Source organism: Poromitra crassiceps (assembly GCF_964638095.1).
Source record: "Poromitra crassiceps genome assembly, chromosome: 10".
Lineage (NCBI taxonomy): Eukaryota > Metazoa > Chordata > Actinopteri > Beryciformes > Melamphaidae > Poromitra > Poromitra crassiceps.
The window spans coordinates 41,572,324-41,587,249 of NC_139631.1; the positions used below are offsets into that span (position 1 = coordinate 41,572,324).

The following is a 14,926-nucleotide window of genomic DNA, read 5'->3' on the forward strand; positions in this document are numbered from 1 at the left end:
CCAGTTAGGGCTGTGCGATTTTGCCTAAAACTAAAATTGACGATTTTTTCTCTCAAAACTCGATTTTCGATTTCGATTTCGATTTATTATACTATTATACTTCTTTAAACATTTGTTGCCCTGCAGAGCTCTTTTTCCCCATTTTTTCCATAATTGACAATTTACGCTTTTACTCTGAAGGCAGAACAACTCAACTTCCTGTTTTAGCTTGCCGCTGCTATGCTTAACTTCCTGGCTTGCGCTTGCTAACTTGACACTGGTGGATTTGCGTGTTCCTCCGTGAGATAATTAGTGTCTAACTCCGACCACCCGTGCTCGGAGTTATATCTGTACTAGAATAACACAAAGTCACAACAGGAATGCGTGGAACTGCGATAGCAGTTAGGGGGAAATTCAGACACACAGGGACAGGTGAGTCAGCTGAGGCTGCTAAGTTACAGCCATGAATACAGCCAATCTATCAGTACTCAGTGGCCTCACGTGTTGTTTTGTTATTATGTGAACTGTAAAGGCAACGTTTCATCGTCCGGTGATAACGTCTGTGTTCGTGTGCGCGCGTGAGTGTGTTGTGGCAATCGTTATCTTGTAGGCTACAGCCCGCAGTGCAACAAGCTGCGCTCAGTGCTCACTCTGTGCTTTTTGGTCGGAGGTGTTGAAATAAGTCCATTGCGCTGCTGTCTTTAGTAGCCAGTATCACAGCCTCTAGAGAGACTTTACAGCTGGGAGAATGGACAAGTAGCAGCATGCGTACATGAGAGAGAGCCGCCCCGCGTAACGTAATTACCCTAGTTAAAGTGAAAATTAAATTTAAAATTAAAAAATTTAATTAAAAAAAAAAAAAAAAAAAAAACGATTTTACGATTTTAATTTTTTTAACATCGTCCTAACTAATTAATTCGATTACGATTCAAAATCGATTAATCACACAGCCCTACTACCAGTCCATATTGCTTTCCCAAATTAAGCCTACACTCATTTAGATACTGGCCACACTAACGACAACAATCCACCTGTTCACGTCTTCAGCGCATCTACAGCCATGAGGTGCCGTCTTGCCCCATCTGCCTGTACCCTCCGGTGGCCGCCCACATCACCCGATGTGGACACATCTTCTGCTGGCCGTGCATGCTCCACTACCTGTCCCTCAGCGACAAGAGCTGGTCCAAGTGTCCAATCTGCTACGAGGCTGTGCACACCGCTGACCTCAAGAGGTAAGCCAGCACATAACCAAACTCCAATTCCACAAATATAACTCTGAACTACACTGAAATAAGACAAAAGTAGGTGATTTTTTAAAATGAAATAAAATCCAGTGTTAAAGAAGGACAAAATACTGATGCCTTCACAGAGGCATTTTGTTTCTGTTGGGGTTTTTATGACAGGAGAGTCTCTTGTAACAGTTGGTCTGGTGTTGCAGTGTGGTTGCTATGGAGACCAGGCAGTACGTGGTTGGTGACCTCATCACCATGCGCCTGATGCGGAGGGAGAAAGGGGCTCTAGTGGCCATGCCGAGCTCCGAGTGGGTGAAGGTGGAGGAGCCTGTTCGCTTTGGAGGTGAGATGGGAACGTCGGTGGCATCTGTATATGGATGATGTGATGATTTTCTGTCCACTGAAAGGGTTCAGTGTCTGCCTCAGAGGGTACAGTGTGTGCCTCAGAACTGCTTTCTCTGTTGCTAATTATGGCTCATTTAAGTGAATTAGCTCAGACACAAATGATTAATCTGTCAGTCACTGAAGCTGCCTGCTGGACTGACCTGACAGCACACTGTCTCAGGCCTGGGTTCTAACCCTCTGAAATACTTGATCTTCCCTCTGTCCATCATGACAAATACTGATTTAGCTGCCCTAGGCTAACATTCCTTTATTAGGGGCAATGCACTCAGTTTAAGAAAACAAAACATGCTAATTTGAGGACAGTCCAGATAGTATTTGTCACAAATACCTTCTCAAAACCCAAACTCTGATCCGTGATGCGATCAGAATGTGCAGTATTGACCTGCTCCATTACATATAAATGGCAGACAGGTGAGTTGGAAACTACACCCATATTGTCACAAAATCTCCCTGGGTGGCTTCAGTCACCGTTGTCATATTTTCCTGTTCATATCCAGAGAAGCTGTTCATTCGTGTGATATTTATGGAAGCAATTGTTTGACCCCGCCCACTCCCCAGGTGACTTTCCAAATGTTTTTCAAAAGGGCACAGAAAGTGCCATAGGGGATTAGAAAATAACTTTGATATTCACTGTTGCATAGGGCTGTACCGACTCACAATTCTGTCAGTCAAATCAGATGTAGCTGTTAAACGAATATTCAACTATTCTTGTATTTATTTAGTTTTTTAATAAGACTATCTGGCAATCAGAAAATCCATTGGCATGAGCTTGTTTGATTTGTTTGGTTAATTGGGACTTTGGTTTTATGGTATTAATAGACTGATACTTATACCAAAATAGGCTATATATCAGGGATACTCAACTTGCTTTGCCCTAATATGTAGGCCTAGGCAAAGGTAGGCACAGCATAGTAACTAATATGTAGGCCTAGGTAAAGGTAGGCACAGCATAGTAACTAATATGTAGGCCTAGGCAAAGGTAGGCACAGCATAGTAACTAATATGTAGGCCTAGGCAAAGGTAGGCACAGCATAGTAACTAATATGTAGGCCTAGGTAAAGGTAGGCACAGCATAGTAACTAATATGTAGACCTAGGCAAAGGTAGGCACAGCATAGTAACTAATGCCGGTCTCCCTGCCTCCGCTACTCATCCCCTTCAACTAATCCAGAACGCTGCAGCCCGCCTGATCTTTAATCAACCAAAATTCTCCCATGTCACTCCCCTTTTCCGTGACCTTCATTGGCTACCCATCTCAGCACGCATCAAATTCAAGACATTAGTACTGACCTTCAAGGCAGTTCACTCTACAGCTCCTCCATATCTACAATCCATGATCAAATTCCAAACCCCCCACCGTTACCTCCGCCCCTCCACCAGTGCAGGCCGTCTCGCCCCTCCGCCGCTCCATGGACCATATCGCTGCACTTCACGACTATTTACACACCTCGCACCAAAATGGTGGAATGAACTCCCCCCCGCAATCAGAACCACAGAAACACTACCCTCTTTCCGCAAAAAACTTAAAACACATCTTTTTACATCCCATCTGACTCCCTCCTGACTGACTTTCCTCAGGCACCACCTTTTCTGTGTTTTTAAACAATGATTATTGGACTTGACAATTTGTCTCACCTGACTATAGCATGAATCAATTAATTAATTTATTATATGCTGTCTATTCATATTATTATTGCTGTTTATTATTATTGTTTATGCTGTCTGTTTGTTGCTGGTTTGTACTGTTTTTCTATCAGTTTTTTATTGCTGTACTGTACATAATTTCTGTACGTCGCTTTGGATAAAAGCGTCTGCTAAATGCCAATAAAGTAAAAAAGTAAAGTAAAGTAATATGTAGGCCTAGGTAAAGGTAGGCACAGCATAGTAACTAATATGTAGGCCTAGGTAAAGGTAGGCACAGCATAGTAACTAATATGTAGGCCTAGGTAAAGGTAGGCACAGCATAGTAACTAATATGTAAACCTAGGCAAAGGTAGGCACAGCATAGTAACTAATATGTAGGCCTAGGCAAAGGTAGGCACAGCATAGTAACTAATATGTAGGCCTAGGTAAAGGTAGGCACAGCATAGTAACTAATATGTAGGCCTAGGCAAAGGTAGGCACAGCATAGTAACTAATATGTAGGCCTAGGTAAAGGTAGGCACAGCATAGTAACTAATATGTAGGCCTAGGCAAAGGTAGGCACAGCATAGTAACTAATATGTAGGATTAGGCAAAGGTAGGCACAGCATAGTAACTAATATGTAGGCCTAGGTAAAGGTAGGCACAGCATAGTAACTAATATGTAGGCCTAGGCAAAGGTAGGCACAGCATAGTAACTAATATGTAGCCCTAGGCAAAGGTAGGCACAGCATAGTAACTAATATGTAGACCTAGGCAAAGGTAGGCACAGCATAGTAACTAATATGTAGACCTAGGCAAAGGTAGGCACAGCATAGTAACTAATATGTAGACCTAGGCAAAGGTAGGCACAGCATAGTAACTAATATGTAGCCCTAGGCAAAGGTAGGCACAGCATAGTAACTAATATGTAGGAGTAGGCAAAGGTAGGCACAGCATAGTAACTAATATGTAGGCCTAGGTAAAGGTAGGCACAGCATAGTAACTAATATGTAGGAGTAGGCAAAGGTAGGCACAGCATAGTAACTAATATGTAGGCCTAGGCAAAGGTAGGCACAGCATAGTAACTAATATGTAGGAGTAGGCAAAGGTAGGCACAGCATAGTAACTAATATGTAGGCCTAGGCAAAGGTAGGCACAGCATAGTAACTAATATGTAGCCCTAGGCAAAGGTAGGCACAGCATAGTAACTAATATGTAGACCTAGGCAAAGGTAGGCACAGCATAGTAACTAATATGTAGGCCTAGGCAAAGGTAGGCACAGCATAGTAACTAATATGTAGGCCTAGGCAAAGGTAGGCACAGCATAGTAACTAATATTAGGGATGCACCGATATGAAAATTTTGGCCGATGCCGATAACCGATATTAACATTGCTGTTATGGCCGATAACCGATATTTACCGATGTCGATATGATCTGTATAAAACCACATTTTTATGATCATCACATTTTGTACATACTGAAAAACACATGTTAACACTTAATTTGAAAAAGTTATGCATTTCTTTATTTGCAAAGCCTTTGGAAAAGCCCATAAATCATAGATTTACTGCATTATTTCATATCAATGTGAAGAATTTGGCTGATAATGATAACCGATATTAACATTGCAACATCTGACCGATACCGATATGACCGATATGTAAAAAAATGACCAACATCGGCCGATACCGATATGATTGCCGATATATCGTGCATCCCTAACTAATATGTAGCCCTAGGCAAAGGTAGGCACAGCATAGTAACTAATATGTAGGCCTAGGCAAAGGTAGGCACAGCATAGTAACTAATATGTAGGCCTAGGCAAAGGTAGGCACAGCATAGTAACTAATATGTAGGCCTAGGCAAAGGTAGGCACAGCATAGTAACTAATATGTAGGCCTAGGCAAAGGTAGGCACAGCATAGTAACTAATATGTAGGCCTAGGCAAATGTAGGCACAGCATAGTAACTAATATGTAGCCCTAGGCAAAGGTAGGCACAGCATAGTAACTAATATGTAGCCCTAGGCAAAGGTAGGCACAGCATAGTAACTAATATGTAGCCCTAGGCAAAGGTAGGCACAGCATAGTAACTAATATGTAGGCCTAGGCAAAGGTAGGCACAGCATAGTAACTAATATGTAGCCCTAGGCAAAGGTAGGCACAGCATAGTAACTAATATGTAGCCCTAGGCAAAGGTAGGCACAGCATAGTAACTAATATGTAGGCCTAGGCAAAGGTAGGCACAGCATAGTAACTAATATGTAGCCCTAGGCAAAGGTAGGCACAGCATAGTAACTAATATGTAGGCCTAGGCAAAGGTAGGCACAGCATAGTAACTAATATGTAGCCCTAGGCAAAGGTAGGCACAGCAGACTAACTAATATGTAGGCCTAGGCAAAGGTAGGCACAGCATACTACTGTAACTAATATGTAGGCCTAGGCAAAGGTAGGCACAGCATAGTAACTAATATGTAGGCCTAGGCAAAGGTAGGCACAGCATACTAGCTAATATGTAGCCCTAGGCAAAGGTAGGCACAGCAGACTAACTAATATGTAGGCCTAGGCAAAGGTAGGCACAGCATACTACTGTAACTAATATGTAGGCCTAGGCAAAGGTAGGCACAGCATAGTAACTAATATGTAGGCCTAGGCAAAGGTAGGCACAGCATAGTAACTAATATGTAGGCCTAGGCAAAGGTAGGCACAGCATAGTAACTAATATGTAGGCCTAGGCAAAGGTAGGCACAGCAGACTAACTAATATGTAGGCCTAGGCAAAGGTAGGCACAGCATACTACTGTAACTAATATGTAGGCCTAGGCAAAGGTAGGCACAGCATAGTAACTAATATGTAGGCCTAGGCAAAGGTAGGCACAGCATAGTAACTAATATGTAGGCCTAGGCAAAGGTAGGCACAGCATAGTAACTAATATGTAGGTCTAGGCAAAGGTAGGCACAGAATAGTAACTAAGCAATGCTTGTGCACTGTGTCAAAGATGGCGTCGTATTTTCGTGCGTTCATGACATGGATCTGAACTTTCAGGCAACTTTTAGCCACACCTCTTGGCCGGCCACAGGATCACTTGACTGCCCCCTTGTGGACGTGCCACATTTTCCTGGCTGGCAGGCTAAACTCTTATCTCACCTGCAGCTATAAGAGGTTGGTCAATATTTGCCGCTACCAACTGGCATGTCCTTTCAACCGCTGTTCTCCTGCCTCCTTTAGACATGTGTCTTAGCCAGTACTCCAAGCTGCTGCTGGCCTCCCCGACGCAGGTCCTGAGCCTGGTGGCAGAGGAGAAGGCCACCCTGCAGGCTCAGCTCAGCCAGGAGGACGACGCCCAAGGCTGCTTCATCCAGAGCGCCTTGTGCCACCTGCAGGTAACTCCAGCAGCTACATGCCTGACAACTAAGAACACACACTGACATACCTCACTTTGTTTTGTCACTGCTCATTTACCAACCGCTCCACTAGATGCTTTCATTTCATTCATTGAAAATGATTTGCAATGGATGAAACAAACATTTCCATTGCAGATCAGACACAGCTGGTGGTAGAAAGCAGCTAATAAATGGCTTTTCCTATGCCATGGCATGTAGTAAAAAATATTTGCGCCATGTAGGATATATGAAATAGTATTGAATTGAATACTGTTGAACATAATTTGGCAGTCCTATTCTACAGGCTAGATTAAAAGTTGCCATCCACAGCATAAACAAAAATGCATACAGAAGTGCCAATTAATGAGGCCTACTCTTTGTGATTTAGGAGCAAGAGGAAGCCCTGTTGAAGCAACAGAAGGCGAGTGCTGGAGCCTGGAGCTTTGACCTGTCCTCTCTGGCTCTGGAAGAACCTGCCTCCCCTGTGGAGGAAGTGGTGACCAACTTCAGCAGCACCAAGGTGAGTCCAAAGCCCGTGGCACTGTCACACCAATCAAACATTCTCCAACACCTGCCAACAAGAGTGCTGGCAGTTGTTGCAGAAGTGTGATTGGTGTGCCATGGGCCGAACACGCACAAACAAGGATTGAACATGTGGAATCTGACCAAACAAGGACAGACAGCCATGGCACACCAAGCAAACATCTGAGTTTCTCCGTGTTGGTTGTAGAATGTTTGATCGGTGTGCCATGGGCTCAAGGAACCGTCTCTTCATGCGCAAAATTCTGAATTATTTATCAGAGATGTGATTTTTTTATTTTTTTTTACATTTTCTTGCCCAGCATTCCTGCTTTCTGACATTGTGGTCTATGTATTTACTGAGAGGAACTCTTTTCTTGTCTTGCCAGCCTGTGCTGCAGTACGCCTCTGCTTTTGATGACGAGGTGGAGGAGTTCCCAGAGGAAGCTTCTGCAGAGCAGCCAGAGTTCCCAGAGGAAGCTTCTGGAGAGCAGCCAGAGTTCCCAGAGGAAGCTTCTGGAGAGCAGCCAGAGTTCCAAGAGGAAGCTTCTGGAGAGCAGCCAGGGTTGCCTGAAGGCGTCCTGGAGAGTGTGCTGGAGGAGCCTCCCGAGGGCCCGGGCGACGCCGCCCCAGAGCCCCAGCCTGCCGAGGAGACCCCTCCCTGCCAAGAAGAACCAGGCCGTCCCACCACCAGCGCGGAGCACAGACCCTACTACTATTTCTACCAAGGTAGAAATCCACCCCCCCTTCCCCCACCACTCCTACATTATCATTACCAGCCTCACCCCCCAGTGCTATGTCTTGAAATCTGACCATGAAAAATGCATAGGAAGCCATATCAGCTGCTCTGTTCTTCTCCATTCGTGCATTCAGTGTTGACTCAAAAGCTTAATTTTTCTTGTCTCCCTCTTCCTCCATCTCCCGTCTCTCTCCTTCCAGCTGAGGACTGCCAGCAGATGTTCCTGCACCCCGTGAATGTACGCTGTCTGCTGCGTGAATACGGCAGCTTGGAGGCCAGTCCGCACTCCATCACTGGCACAGTGGTGGAGATAGAGGGACAGACAGTCACTGAGGTCAGACATAAGAGGACAGTGTTCACATAATGTGAATCATTATTATTAGTAATTAGCTAATTTTGGTATGAATACATTCAAGGTTGCATGTTTGTTCTATTCTGAAATTAAGCACATGTTTATTTGGGATATCTGCAGTTCATGACAGTCTTCAAATGTCTTAAAATATATGATCTCTAAACTCAAGGTGTTAAAAGGTCTCTATGAAGTATAATATTTGTTCTGATAGGTCTATTTTTCTCTCTCTCTCCATTTTCACATAAGTTTAAGCTGTGAAGTCATAGCCTGGGTAAACCCAGCCTCCACGTGACCTCTATCTATGTGCTATCAGTCACAAGACTCTTGTGACTGATAGCACATAGATCGAGGTCACGTGGAGGCTGGGTTTACCCAGGCTAGTGAAGTCAGTCTTATATTTCACTATAAGTGGAATGAAAATGTCCTGGAAGAGTCTTAAATGTAACTTGTTATTGTTTTGACTGGTTGCCATGTTTGGGGGTTGCAGGAGATCCGGCGGCGTCATCGCTATCTGGCTCACCTGCCGCTCACCTGTGAGTTCGCCATCTGTGAGTTGGCCCTGCAGCCGCCCATCCTGTCCAAAGAAACTCTGGACACTTTTGCAGGTCGGCTCGCCTCACATGAACTGTCGTAATGAATGTGGCGTTTTGACAAAACCTATGTGAGAGGCGTAACTCATTCCCCTTTTTCTCTCCATTCTGTAAATTTCTCTCCCCGACGATTAGACGACTTGGAGAAAAGAAAGCGCCTCCGGCAGAAGAAGGCGAGGGATGAGAAGCGCAGGGAGCGGCGCATTGAGATGGAGGAGAACAAGAAGCAGGGGAAATGTAAGTGCGAGCGGGGATTTTTCACACACGCTTTCTGACCACGACGCCTTCAGAAACGTCGAGACAAAACCGAGCGACTTCAGATCGAGTTACGCCGCCCGGCGCTGACGTGTCCGCACTCATGTCTCCCCTCAGACCCGGAGGTGCATATCGGACTGGAGAACCTTCAGCAGTTCCCGGCGTTCGGCTATCCTCCTCACAGCGGCGGCTCCGTGGTCCAGCCCGACTTCACCTTCGCCCCTCCTTCACCCCTCAGCAGCAGCCCGGCCCACGGTGAGAAGCCCCTCTGCTAAGAGCTCACTGTCCAGTGTGAGAAGCCCCTCTCCTAAGAGCTCACTGTCCAGTGCACAACACAAGGGCGGCTGTAGCTCAGGAGGTAGAGCGGGTCGTCCACTAATCGCTTTGGATAAAAGAGGTCGGTGGTTCGATTCCCGGCTCCTCCAGTCTGCATGTCGAAGTGTCTTTGGGCAAGACACCGAACCCCAAATTGCTCCCGTTGGTGTGCCAGCACCCTGCGTGGTAACCTGCCGCCATCGGTGTGTGAATGGGTGAATGTACCTACTGACTGTAAAGCGCTTTGGATAAAAGTGCTATATAAATGCAGGCCATTTACCATTTACAACTCCACTTGGATCTAGAGCAGGGATGGGCAACTTTGATGATAGAGAGGGCCAGATTGTGACCGTGCACTTTCACCTGTAGCCTACTGTAACTAACCTGACGCTGCCAGATGGATGTAAGTTCGTTCACATTTGTTTCACAACCAACATCCATCTGGATTCGGCCAAGCTAAATTGCTGAAGAGGGCGGTCACTTTTTTCAAGCTACTAGGCAGGTGATTGGATGGACCGTCTGTCTGTCACCGTCTGGGCTTGCCAACGCCAACCAATCAGATCGACTTCCCTTCATGACGTAGCAGCCTTACAGCTAGCTGATGGCTGCTATGTTCTCCCAGCCTAGCAACGGTCTGAAGGCTATCTCCCCAAATTCTACAACAATGTCTTGTTTACTAACGTTCATAGTTGATAACGTTACAGCAATACAGTTACGGTTTCGTACTCACTGTAAGATCAAGTGTTTAACGTTTATGTTAGCTTATTGTTTTGAATAGAATGTTTGACTAGCTCACTGGAGCTAGCCTCGGTAGCCGCCGCCATGTTGAATAGTGAAAGAACTACAAACGCAGAGGCGCCTCTCGGTGGCGTCACACCCGGTCTCGCCTAAAGCCCGCCCGTAGCTCACGCTGATTGGTGCGCCTGGGTGGCGGCCGGTTTGAACGCCTATCTGAGGCCAGGTCCAGACTGAGGTGGATTGTGAATTTGTGGAACAATGCCGCCCCCGTCTGGTGGAGTCAGGCTATACTGTAACACCATCACTCCCAATTATAGCTATTAATTAGATGAAAAGGACTGCTAATCAAAGTTTATTATACCAACATTTATATTTTTCATATTCAAATTTACTAATTGTTCCATTCAGATGACACCAGAAACTTAATGCTAACGTTAAACAGTATGTGGATGGACAATGCTAACGCCATTAGCGCCATGTTCTGGGATGTAGAGTAAAATAAAAATACAGATTTGGGTGGTCTAACCTAACCAAAAATGTCTGCCTTGTATTATTTTCTTTTTTTGGGGACCACTGAGTGAGGTCTGCGAGTTGCCCACCCCTGATCTAGAGCTTACTGTCCAGTGCACAACAGTGTTGGGCAAGTTACTTTAAAAATGTAATATACTACATATTACTAGTTACTTTCATTTGAAAGTAATAAGTTACTTTACAATATTACTTCCTGTGTAGAGTAACTCATTACTTATTACACTGCTTTTGCATTACTTTCACCAAAATAACAGCAGCAGCAGAATGACGTTGAAAATAATTTCAACCACCTTGAAATCAGTGTAAACAGTCCAAAATTCAAATGTTATTATTTTCCTTTCTTATTGTCATCTATAGTGGTTATTTGCATAAAAACTCAGTTTGATTAGGAAATGATTGTATCTTTTTGAAATATGTGCTTTGATTGAATCAAATCTAACTCAATTTGTAACTTGAGTTACTTGACAAAGTAACTGGTATAATATTACTGAAATCCTATAATAAGTTATATTACCGAGTTACTGCTAAAAGTAATATATTACATGTAATATGTTACTTTTGTAATGAGTTACCCCCAACACTGATGCACAACTCCACTTGGATCTACTGACTGTTCATGTGTCTCCACATTGTACATTGACTATTCCTTCTGCTGTTTCAGATGGGATGTTCCCGAGTCTGAATGGGCAAAGCTCTTCACCCGTTGTGGGTAGTGTGGAGGACGACTCTCACTGCATGTCCTTCGCTCAGGTGTGTTTTGTGGGTAGTGTGGAGGACGACCCTCACTGCATGTCCTTCGCTCAGGTGTGTGTCGCCGACTCACACACTCTTCATATATGAAGCGTGTTCGTTAGGGGGCGTGGACATGTCTCCATACTTAGATGCATGGCGGTGCGGACGTGGACGATGGAAGAAGGGTTCTCTGCGCATCTTCCAGCAAAATGCAGCTGAGTCAAGGAGACACAGGAGTAGGACACTGATAGACGGACGTGGACGAGTCTTAATCGATGCACAAATGTGAATAATCGATTGTTAATGTTAATAAATAACGTGATGATGGTAGAGCTGCCGAAAATAATCGATTCAGAGATTCATCGCGATGCTTAATAGGACGATTCTGAATCGATTAACAAATATCAAAGATCGATCATTTAATTTTTAATTTTTTTTTTTATAATCAAATAAAATAGAATGTAAGTACATGCAGTTGTTTATTTTAATTATGATTATTATTATTCTTATTAGGAAGGATGTCATTGTGGATAATCTGAAATGTTCTTTTTGACTAGGAAGAATTTAATTACAGCAATAGCCTATTATTTATTTTGCTTGTCAATTTAATCATAAGACATTGATGTTCAACATTTATTTAGACATTCAGATTTTTTTAAAGCACTTTCTAAATAAAAAAAGGGGAGTTCATATTTATCCGACTGCTTATATAAATTGATGACAAAGTAGCCATGTGCAGTAATATAGAAAATTGAGCATGCGATACATTGAGCTGCGTCGAGATGCATCATGATCCATCCTGGAATGTTTTTTTTTTTATATATATATATATTTAATTTTTTAATTTTTATATGCAATAAAGACACACAAGAACAAAAAAAAAACAAAGACACACACGCTCAGTCACAGGAAAGGAAAAGAAAGAAAAAGCATACACATATCAACATTACAACATCGTAGTGAGGTGCTACCATGATATATAGAATCCAGTGTGAGGAGTCAATGAGATATCAGTTGGGTGAGTTACCCGTTGCCCCTAACCTCGTCCAAGTAGGCCATAAATGGGTCCCAGATGGTAGAAAACTTCCTAAGTGAATTGGTCCTCAGGAACCTGAGTCTCTCCATACGTATAACAGAAACCATGTCTGACAGCCATAGCTGAAAAGAAGGTGGGGAGGGGGACCTGGTATGGATTGGTTGACAGGTGAATCTTAATGGACTCGTGAGGCCAGTGAAGCTACACAGCCCTAGTGTTCATGTAGACTTACAGTATGTGTTGTGTACTTGCCATGGTCTTAGCCTGGGTGAACCCAGCCTTCAACATGACGTTACAGACTATGCCTGTAACCTAGGTTCCTTGGTGACTGATAGTACATAGAGGTCACGTGGAGGCTGGGTTCATCCAGGCTACTGTGGCCTGACTCCCTCTGATCTTGTCCTGTTTAGATGCTGAGAGATGGGAGAGCCAGAGCCGATGTTGGGCCCAGGATCACTCTAAAGAAAGGTAAAGTGTGTGAATGTTAAAATATTAGACATAGAGATGCCAAACAATTCTGTGTTGTGTAGATGACACGTTGCTCAAGATCAAATTCCTGATTACATTTTTATTTAAAAAGAAATGTATACATTCACTCCATCTTTTCACACCTCCATATGTGCAGATTGTGATATAACATTATACAAGAATGATTGAAATAGACGGTCTATACGAGGGTCGCAGGTTCGCGCCCCCGTGTCACCGTGTGGTCGGACATCCATATACAGGCACGATTGGCTGTGTCTGCGGGTGGGAAGCCGGAATGAGGGTATGTGTCCTGGTTAGCTGCACTAGCGCCTCCTCTGGTCGGTCGGGGCGCCTGTTCGGGGCGGAAGGGAACTGGTGGGAATAGTGTTATCCTCCCACGTGCGTCCTGCCGGTGAAGCTCCCCGCCGCCAGGTGAAGAAAAGTGGCTGGCAACTGCACATGTATCGGAGGAGGCATGTGTGTGTGTCTACGACTCTCCGCAGATCGGCAGAGGGGAAGAGCAGGGGGAATTGGCCAAGTACAATTGGGGAGAAAATCAGAAGAAAAAGAAAAGATATAGACAATCTATTGAAGTCTGGCTCTTGATAAGTGGACTGCCCAAGTTGAACGCAGCTGAAAACATGGCAACAGGGTCAAAGTGTCCTCCATGTTCTGAGCTGAATCCCAGTCTAACCTGGTTGACACAACTAGTACCAGGAGGAGGCTGTTTCACTTACCGAGCTGACAATGAGCAACTGATACTATGCGGGGCAAAAATGGCTTCCCAATCCATGTAACAGGCAGTGTTGGGTGTAACTCATTACAAAAGTAACATATTACATGTAATATATTACTTTTAGCAGTAACTCAGTAATTTAACTAATTACCAATAGGATTTCAGTAATATTATACCAGTTACTTTGTCAGGTAACACAAGTTACAAATTGAGTTAATTTTTTTTTTATCAAAGCATATATTTCAAATAGATACAATAATTTCCTAATCAAATTGTGTGTTTTTATGCGCACACAAAAACCCCACTATAGATGACAATAACAAAGGAAAAGGATCACATTTAGAATTTTGGACACTTTACACTGACTTCAAGAGACTTGAAATTATTTTTCGGGATGTTCCGATGTCTTTCTGCTACTGCTGTTATTTTGGTGAAAGTAATGCAAAAGTAGTGTAATAATTAACAAGTTACTCTACACATACAGTAATATTGTAAAGTAACTTATTACATTCAAATGAAAGTAACTAGTAATATGTAGTATATCACATTTTGAAAGTAACTTGCCCAACACTGGTAACAGGTAAACACATTGATTGCTTGAATGGTTTCTCTTGTTAAACTTGGTATCATAGTATATCTCTTTACTTCCAGTGTGTGTGTGTGTGTGATGACTGCAGGTTACTGCCTTATCTATTCTATTCTATTATCTGTACAGGCTGTTTGATGGCTATCAGCCAGCAGCATAGTTCCCTGAAGCGATACTTGATAGCTAGATAGATATTTTATTAATCCCGAGGGAAATCCTGTTGTACAGCAGCTTCCAGTTGCACATACAAATAACAAAGTACAGATAAAAGATACAAAGCATGTTAAAATACTAAGAAAAGATAAACAAGATGAAAAAGAAAAGATAGGAGAGCCAGTCCTGAGAGATGGTCCATGGTAAGATGGTAAGAGAGGTAAAAAATGTGCCTGTGCAGTGCGCAAACATAATTATGCATACAGAAAGGGCCTGCAATACATAATGCAGATAAAGAACTAAAAAGTCCCAAGTCTCAGTGGCGGCCCACGTCGCTGGGGCCACGCCCCCTGCAGGTTGCTGGGGCCACGGCCCCTGCACAATGGGGAGGCATAGAGAGCCGCAGAAACGAGTCCGGAAATCATCGATGCTAACAGTCCTGGTTCTTCACAGTTTTCGCCTATGGGAGTTTTGAATGGGTTTTTGGCGCGATGCTTCTAATAATCTCTCTGGGCAACGCTGGCTTAATCAAACACGAACCAGTGTTTAGTAACA

The 14,926-nt window shown here is 43.7% G+C and overlaps 1 protein-coding gene across 2 annotated transcripts in view; it reads left to right on the top strand.

Annotated features, from left to right (window-relative positions):
- rnf10 (ring finger protein 10) overlaps positions 1 to 14,926 on the top strand; it is a 29,593-nt gene that overhangs the window by 8,263 nt on the left and 6,404 nt on the right. The window contains exons 5-15 of one of the 2 annotated variants that reach the window (XM_083644829.1): positions 1,027 to 1,211; positions 1,418 to 1,554; positions 6,467 to 6,621; positions 7,010 to 7,141; positions 7,530 to 7,869; positions 8,080 to 8,213; positions 8,719 to 8,836; positions 8,957 to 9,058; positions 9,194 to 9,331; positions 11,322 to 11,464; positions 12,839 to 12,896. In XM_083644829.1, the coding sequence (XP_083500955.1) occupies positions 1,027 to 1,211; positions 1,418 to 1,554; positions 6,467 to 6,621; positions 7,010 to 7,141; positions 7,530 to 7,869; positions 8,080 to 8,213; positions 8,719 to 8,836; positions 8,957 to 9,058; positions 9,194 to 9,331; positions 11,322 to 11,464; positions 12,839 to 12,896 (1,642 nt within the window). The remainder of the gene's footprint in view (positions 1 to 1,026; positions 1,212 to 1,417; positions 1,555 to 6,466; positions 6,622 to 7,009; positions 7,142 to 7,529; positions 7,870 to 8,079; positions 8,214 to 8,718; positions 8,837 to 8,956; positions 9,059 to 9,193; positions 9,332 to 11,321; positions 11,465 to 12,838; positions 12,897 to 14,926) is intronic. The other variant, XM_083644830.1, reaches the window with a different exon arrangement.